Source organism: Nilaparvata lugens, chromosome 6 (assembly GCF_014356525.2).
Source record: "Nilaparvata lugens isolate BPH chromosome 6, ASM1435652v1, whole genome shotgun sequence".
NCBI classification, from domain to species: domain Eukaryota; kingdom Metazoa; phylum Arthropoda; class Insecta; order Hemiptera; family Delphacidae; genus Nilaparvata; species Nilaparvata lugens.
This window is the reverse complement of record NC_052509.1, coordinates 6,282,052-6,291,393: the sequence shown is the minus strand read 5'-3', so window position 1 is coordinate 6,291,393 and position 9,342 is coordinate 6,282,052. Positions and strand designations below refer to the sequence as shown.

Here is a 9,342-nt window from a genome sequence, read left to right as displayed (position 1 = left end):
TCGATAGCACTTCGAAATTTTAAATAACTTGGAAGATTTCTTACCTTTTGTTCTTGTTCATCTTGGTTACGGTACACAACAACATACATTTATGGCACTAATACAAATACTAAAGATGCAATTCCTTATATAGCAGCGCCACTCGAGCAGCGCAGCTGTAAGCAGGAAGCTCGCAGCTATAAGCAGGTTTGACTGCATCAAGAGCTTCCTGTTTATAGCTGCACTGCCCAAGCGGCGCTGCTAGAACGCCTCTAAGAAATTGCACCTCTATGTAGATTCTTATGAAACATAATTATATTCCTATAATAATAAAATTTTGAATCTACTTATCTTCTCACCTCCAACTACAGGCTTTTGGAAAGTTCTTACAATTTATCTCATATCCTACTGCCGTCACACTTGTCATGTCCCTATTTGGGGGACAAGAAAGTCTTGAATTCAACTACCGTATAGGATATTTATTCATAATTATCATAACAATTTTTAACCTTAAACTTATTTATACATAATGATTGGTCTAGTACTAGTTTCATCAATGAAGTAATCCTTATCTAGGAGTAATACCATTTTCTCCCTTCCACCATGTATTTTATGCTTTATCTTACCAAGTATTCAATTTTCAATTACAGAACAACAACGTGAAAATGACCGAGCCCTTCGAAAAGTGGGAAGAGACATTGAAAGGGATCGTCAGCAGTTGGAAAGGGAGGAAAAGAAAATAGTAAGTATTTTTCTTTAACTATTATATTGGTAATTTTCCTTCATTCACTTACATTTTATTTATTTCTAATAGGTTTGAAACAATTCAAATCTCCACTTCTATACTGAATCAGCCATTTATTTATCCATGTATTTGCCATTTGAAAACAAGATTACATTTTTATTTCTTTTCCCAGGAAATGGAAATAAAAAAACTAGTCAAAGAAGGTAACAAAGAGGGATACACAATTCTAGCCAAACAATTAGTTCAGTTGAGGAAGCAGAAAAACAGGACGTTTGCAGCTGGCAGCAAGGTATAAATAGGATTGAATTATTCCTTAGAATTAGATAAGCTTTTAAATGTTTTTTAAAACATTATAAATAATTTTTTCCAAACACAGTCGCATTGTCGGCTAATGCATGATATTCACCATAATGGCGTATAAGGATCATATTTATGCACTACCCAAGTTAATCTAGGATTCTGAGAAATAAAAACTTGGAATAGAATCTGGTGATTCCATAAATTCATTATAAGGTTCCATTCGTTGTGCCGGTTGCACAACAGCCGGTTAAATTTTAATCGTGATTAATTTCACGAGAACCAATCAGAGAAGCCGTCTTATCAAAAAGGCCTTGTCTGATTGGTTCTCGTGAAATTAATCACGATTAAAATTTAACCGGCTATTGTGCAACCGGGCCAATGTGTCGTATTCAGAGTTTAAACCACCACCCTATCAAACTTCATTGAAACTAAGGTTTTTCAACACTAGTAAAGTCCGAACTAAAGCAATGGTAGACTATAAACTCAGTCAGTTCATTCTTTATTCGGTCGAATGTAGTTAAGTCCACGTTATAATGCCAGTGGAAAAAATAGGACAACAGTGTTGCCGATTCTCTGCGTTACCACTGCCTTCTATAGTAGATAGCATTTCCAATATTTTCGATATAATATTAATTTGTTGATTCTTGTTAATAATAATCAATCATAAACTTTCCCTGAACCCATCATGGAACTCAAAGAGGAAGGGGCTGCCGGTTTCCATCTGCCATACATCACGTATCAGACACCATGAGTCTGCCATACACCACGTGGAATCGTTTGAGAACAGGTGACACTAGACGCAGGTTGGAGCTTGTGAGATGGGGTTATAATGAGGATGCAATTTTCGAATGTGGAATGACTCAAAACTATGAACACCTCATGACCTGTCCAAATATGGAAATACTTTGCACGATGGAGGATATTATTTTAGGAAATGACAAAGCAGTTTCTGCGGCTAAATTTTGGAATAGTATTTGACTATGTGTGTCCCCATACACGAAAGAAGAGGATAATCATATTTTATTCACAAAGAAAATATTTTGAATGAATTCTTCCAATTTAGATTGAATAATTTAGTGATTAATAATATTTCTATATGGTCCAGGAAAAATCTGGCTACCTTGCGGAGCTGGAAGAGGATACAGTTATCTGCTTTATCTAATGACAGACAAGGACAGTAACACCATTGTTTATCAAGTGTTGACTTTTCAACGAGGACCTCACTATAGTGTGTTACAAAATTGACCGTTCAGTACTCCTAAGGCTTCACACACAGAGGGCGTTCTGAGTTCACACTACCGGCTGACGGACCGCAGCTGTCAATAAAAAATCTAGCGGGCAGAAGTTCTTTGACAGAAAATACAAAAACGCGAGCGTGCCAGCTAGGGATGTCAATCCCGGACTGATTTCCAATCCGGTATTTCGGGATTATCCAATATCAATCCCGGGATCCCGGGATTGGCCAAAAATCAGTTTCATGCATTATTAACCAATTGTTCCTCCTCAATTACATGTTCAGTAACAGTGTGTGGAGATGAAAAAATGCTCATTATATTGGGAGAGGATATTATTTAAAAAAAAAAAAACATCACTTAGGTAAATTATTCAAATTTAACATTCTATTCCTATAAATGTTTTCAAGATTAGGAGTAACTTTTTTCAAAAGCTGTACCACTACTGAATGGATTATTGTAGAGCCAACTTTATTATTCACTTCAACTAGCTATTCTACTTATGATAGAGACAGAGAAGATATATGATTAATCATTAGACAGATAAGAGAGTTAATAGATGGTGCTTGTCTATTTCTGATTTCTGGAGTCCTTTCAAAGTTTTGAGTGCATTTCAAGGAAATTGAATCGAGAAGAGACTCGACTCTAGTAGAGAGCATGTGTTTCCAAATGGTGACACTCAGACCAGTCGATTCTAGTCTCCGCGACCTCATCATTCTAAACACATGCCCTCGACTAGAGTCGAGTCTCTTCTCGACCTGAGTCACATGTGAGTTGAGCATTAGAACAATAAATTAGCCATGCAAAACTCATATTCGTCACTGTAGATGAATTCTATATTGATTTTTTTTTGAAAAATACTATTCACAATTTCAGGTTTTCTAATCCCGAAAATCCCGGGATTGACGCTTAGAAATCCCGGGATTGTTAAGTATAAAAAATGGACCGGGATCCCGGGATTGACGTCCCTAGTGCCAGCAGACCAGCACGGAAACTATTAATGCCTACAAATGAATAAACCGTTTTAACTTTTGATTAATTCAAAAATCGAATTAAATACAAAAGAATTATTAAATGTTGTAGGTGCAAAATATTGGCGTAAAGAACAAAGCAATGGGAGCAAACATGAAACTGGCAGAAGCGATGTCAACTACGGCGAAAACCATGCAAAACATGAACGACATCATGAAACCTGAAAAAATGGCAGCTGATATGTCCAACTTCTCTAAAGCAGCCATGAAAATGGACATGACTGAGGAAATGAGTGAGTAACTACTTATGAAATACATAAATTAAATTTATTTAACGATAATACAAAATAAATGAATATAGAGCGATTAAAGAGTTGCAGAACCCAACCTCTAAAATGTATGTTGCTTGACTTTTTGATCACTTTGTATTACCAATATTGTTATGACATTCCAATAAATATGGATTCCTTGTTGGAGAAAATTTTCCTTAATATATACTTTCAATAAGGATGATGCGTAAATGAGACCCAGGCTTGTGTGAGTTTAATGGGAGGGATTATGATTAGACGTGAATGCACTTGAAGTTTTAGGTGGGGTCCGAACTATTAAAAAGTGATTCGATCTATAACCTATCACTGAAGTTGGCCTTGCGAATATTTCCAACGGATCAAAGTAGAACTCAGAATTCTCAGAAACTAAGCTGAAATTTTCAGATTAGAAATTAAAAATGTCATACTTGAAAATTTGAATCGTTTCCTATTTCAAGTTCTATTTTATTAGTAGGAAAAGCCTACTGCAATGTGAATCGAACCCATGACCGGTGCAGCTATATCATGCTGAAGTCAGTATTTTAATAGAATATTTTTAATGTTGTGTTACTAATTAGAGTAGAGATACTAATTGAGATAATAATTTTTGTGCTTTTTTCTAGTCAACGATACGCTAGATGACATTCTAGACGAAGATGGTCTTGAAGAGGAAAGTGATCACGTGGTTCAACAAGTCTTGGATGAAATCGGAATAGAAATTTCTGGAAAGGTTTGTGAATTATTTTTGTTAATTGAAAAATATTCAACCTTATATTCCTGGATACTTGTTCACAAAAGTTAGTAACCAATAGATTTTCTTGATTTAATGCCTTCTTCATTAGCCTATTACTTTACTCATTAATTATGTGGACTTTGAAATTCAAATACATTTTGTCATCCACTTTTTATTTGACAACATATATTTGTTTTCTCATTATGGATGGATGAATACCACAATATCACGCATAACACAACTGTAATGTTAAAGTTATGTGGACATTGTATAGAACCTCATCAGACATAAGAGCAGAAATAAAACAAAACTTATAATACTTATTAATCAGTATTGTGTACTGTAAAAAGTGAAAATTAAACTTCATTCTGGTTAGTAAAAAACCTACCTCGATGTTATGTAGAGATAGATCTAAGTTGTAATAGAATTTTTCATACTCACTCGAGAGACGATCTATTTTGTTGCATCAATTGAAGCTCAGTTTGAAGTTTGTTGACAATCTACAAAAATACATCTATAAAAAATATTTTTATTAAGAAATTTTCATTACTAAATTGTACAAGGAAATTTACAATTACTTGTATTTACATGAGAAATTAATCAGATATATCATAACATAATATGATACCTCATTGCTCTATTAATTCCATCTGTATCCCCTCTTGTACTGATAATACGTTGATTGTACTGATAATTCAATCAGAGATTATCTATAATTAAGTTTGTAGCGTGAATATTGATGTTGTGGAACTTTTCCATGATTTGAAATGTTGTTGAAAATCCTCTTTATTTAAATAAAAATTAATATTTTACAGGAGCATGCTTTCGTATGTGCTCATACATCATTAGCTGTAAGTTACAGTACAGTTGGGAATTAGAAAGATTCCAACCTAACAAAACGAAAAGCAAGAGCTATTAATAATTAGTTACAATGATCAAGTGGCTCTTGCTTTTCTTTTTGTTAGTTTAGGTATTCTTCATAGAAAGTAGGCCTAATTTATGTAATTTCGAATAATTTTGTTAGAATTAACAATATATAAATTAGAATTGAAATTAAAAATGGCAAATAATAATTAGTCAGAATGAGCAAGTAGTTGTTACTTTTGTTTTGTTAATTTGGAATCTTTCTACTCCCCAACTGTACTTTAACTAGCTGATGATGTGTTAGCACACACGAAAGCATGCTCCTGTAAAATATTAATTCTTATTTAAATAAAGAGGATTTTTGACAACATTTCAAGTCTCTTCAATTATCTATAATATTTTATGGCACCATGAGTAAATGTCCCTTCTTGTAATTCTGTGTATTTTTGTGGATTTCCGTCTATCTTAAGTCTACTATTCTTAAATTTTTAGGTCAGCGAAGCTCCTTCTGCCATCAAAGACAGGATTGGAGCACCCTCCAAATCACGAGTTCCACAGACGAAGAAATCGAAGCTCAGCTTGCTAAACTGAGAGCCTTATAGCTCTCTAACACGAATTTGAAATTCCAATTGTTGATTTTTGTACTATATATTATTATCATAAGAGCTATTGCCTTACACCACAACAAATAATGGTATTATCATTGCTATATTATATATTTCTATGTTTATTTACAATTAATATTATGAATAAATTTTTAATATTATGACTCCTATTGTCTATAATACATTTGTTACTCTTTATTAGAATCCTGTAGCCAGTACAATATGTCTCGCTTTCATCAAATTGCTCTGCATATTAAAGAAGTGTATTCTCTAGTGAGACACAAGTTTTCTAAAGTCATCATCTTATTAAAATAAAATAAAATAAATTAACATAAAATAGATAACAAGTTGAATAGATAATATTAGTTTGCTATCCTTGTCTGTCATTAGCCAAAGAAGGTAGCTCTATCCTTTCCCAACTCCACACCGTTGCCCAGTTGGTTGTAGACCAACTGAAATTGAATATGAACCACCGAAATCTCAATATGTATTCTTTAATAATCTCTCTTTACAGACCAATCTCAATATCATGAAAATCTTTTATTGACTTATGAAAAATATTTTATTGACGGATAAAACATACTTCAGATGAAACTGAACATAAATCTCAATACAGTATGTATATCTAATCTCTCTTCAAACCAATCTCAATATCATGAAAATCAATATTATTGACTTGTGAAAAAAATCTTATTGAGGAATAAACATACTTCAGATGAAACTAAACATAATTATAATCAAGAATTAACATTATATATCATATATAGCGTATGACATTTTCTTATCGTAGGCTTGTAATTTCGCACTGTTTACAAGTGCACGTCCAAATTTAAAATGTACTGGATCGCCTGAGGGCTTGCCACAGTAAAGTCATTACTGTCACCAGGTAGGCACGTCTGTCACATTCATAGACAATGTGTATCATCCGCATTATTAATATTAGATAGGATTTAGCGGGATTTACTTAGATTTTTAGGATAAGATTCTATGGTAGGTAGGTGGGTAGGATTCTTGGGATAAGATAGGATTTAACTTGAACCACAGCTATCTACTACCGTAGTATAGAAGTCGGTGTGTCGATGGTAAAGGAAAAGTGCAAATAATGCCTTCCTATCACTTTCAATGACTTGGAACCAGAATCTCATTATAGTATACTAGTCTTGAGACATCGTAAAATCTCAGAGGATATTTTATCCTAAGAGTCGTCGTTAAGGAATTGCACTTTAAAATGCATATTTCGTTAAGGCAGGATCTACTATATACTACCGGACCTAAGCCTATAAAAAAATGGCCGCCGTATGTGGTGGTCTTATAGAAATCCTACTAAGAAAAAAATCACTAATCAGCTGTAAGAGAGCGTCTCAGTTTATCGAGATCTCAGTTCGTCCAGTTCCCGTTCAAAATATCATTGCCAGGCCACCACTTACGGCGGCCATTTTTTTCGTAGGCGCAGGTCCTGTAGTATATAGGAGGTCCTGATTAAGGTTACAAGTTTTACATTCTACATGTGTTTAATTAGACTGTATTCGTTGATATACTGGTATTCAAATTCAAAAATCTTTATTCCTTCTTTACAACATAGGTAGTTTACAAAAATAGCAGCGAGAGACATATAGTACACGGAATTCCCCCACAAAGACCAATCGTCTGCGTGTGGAGGAGAGTTCCATGGACAACACATTTGCAATCACAACATATTTTTTATAATAATTACTAAGTAAATGAATATTTTTAAAAAATAAGTAAAATAAAGAAAGATAACTTATTCATAATGAGAGAGGATGGCTCTGAGACCGTGTCACGGGGGGTTGCAAATAAGAGAAAGGAATAATTTATCATTAAAAAAAAAAAAAGGAAAAAATAACATTATATGTTTAACATTTTATCATTAAAAAAAAAAAAAGGAAAAAATAACATTTATATCGTGTCAAGAAAAATCACTTAATGATTTCAAGAATTTTATCTGTACAAGGGTTGTTGGCGGGTGTAACGAGAGCAGAGAAGGGCTTCAGCTGCCTCCCAGCCAATGCTACATAGCCACCTGTCGACACCCCTTCCATACACGGCCAAACAGCACACCTCAGTATCTCGTTGTCGCTATTCGTAAGTATATTACCATAGATAAAGGATAAGCATAATATTTAATTATTATTGAATATTACTATATTCTTGTCTCTGATATTACCATCAGACTTATACAAATACATATGAATAGCGTCAGTTTGAAATTACAGATAAGTCTTAGATAAGACTAACCTATTTCGGACTATGTGTAACCATATCTAAATGGGGAGAGGATTAGCACAAGGTTACCTTATTTTTCCTCTCCCTGTCATTATATGATGTATATATTTATCAATCAATAAAGAATGAATGAATGAATGAATGTTTAACTATAGTTGGTACACAAATATAATTCCAAATAAATCAGTGATCGCTGAACTCCTGCAAAGAATACAGAGATAAGCTCACCAAATATTCCTTCAGATTTTTACCATAGAGAATAATATCTTGAGAAGATATCCCATGGTAGAGGGCGTTTATATTTCTCCAAATTTCACTGTTAATCAAAGCCTATATAGTCCTAGTATTTTTTTGTGATTTTTTGAAGCATATGACGCTGGTAGTCTCTCATACAGTCCCATTCTTACACTCTCAAAACAGTAATAATAGACAGGAGTAAACAGTAGTCGACAGTAATCGGTTTGATTTAACAAAACATTGACTTGAAATTGGAACATAATAAACAACCTTTACCATCCTGATAAACAACCAAAACGTTAAAAAACCGCCAAATCAATTTAATTTTTTGTATAACCAAATTTCTAAAAAACCTGATTATACTATTCTAGTAGTTGACTTAACTACTGTATAGATACTTCTCTTACTATCTTTCTCTATGATATTATTAGGCTACCAACTATTCACCAACTTCGATAATATATTCATTTGATATTTTTTTCAACCCGCCTATCAACTGAAATAAACTATAGGCCCTCAAAATAAAATAAAGTAATCTAGATGAATGAATGAATATTAAATCAAGAATTCCGCTAAAAAACAACTTTTAAATGCCGTACATAGATTTTAAAATATAGCTAGCTTGTAATTCTCTCAATCTCTATTAAATACGGGTGCGAAAAAACATAAATCTTGACCTGATTGAACAGCCTTAAAAAACGACTGCGTAGAAAAAGACCTGTAAACGTAAAAGAGAGTACCAGTCAGAGAGAGATATTTTGATTTTTTAGAGAAAGAGTGAGAGAGAAAGATTTAGTTCTTTTTAGAGAGAAAGAGAGAGTCAGTTTGTGAGGCTGCTTAGAAGAAGTCCAGTAAACGTAGAAGAGAGTAGGCCTAAACGGCAAGAGAGAGATATCCTATTTTAATTTTTTTTAGAGGAAGAGAGAGAAAGATTTAATATTTTTTTAGAGGGAAAGAGTAAGCAAGACGCAATCAAGAATGTATAAAATTCTTCAAGTTGATATCATTATTAGCGATTATAAGGTAGGCTGTACCTGAGTAACCTGAGTTATGCCCAATTGTGGTCTGGTTTAAGAAGCAAATCTAATGTCTAATGATAGGTAAGGATTGCACTGATCAAACCG

At 33.5% G+C, this 9,342-nt stretch overlaps 1 protein-coding gene across 1 annotated transcript; it reads left to right on the top strand.

Moving 5' to 3' along the window:
- The first annotated feature begins 508 nt into the window (after positions 1–508).
- Positions 509–5,888, top strand: LOC111055413 (charged multivesicular body protein 2b). The gene is given in 7 exon segments (XM_039431337.1): positions 509–540; positions 610–721; positions 897–1,013; positions 3,340–3,520; positions 4,159–4,265; positions 5,625–5,685; positions 5,688–5,888. Coding segments are annotated over 7 exon segments (657 nt in total). The 3' UTR covers positions 5,735–5,888.
- The last annotated feature ends 3,454 nt before the right edge of the window (positions 5,889–9,342 follow it).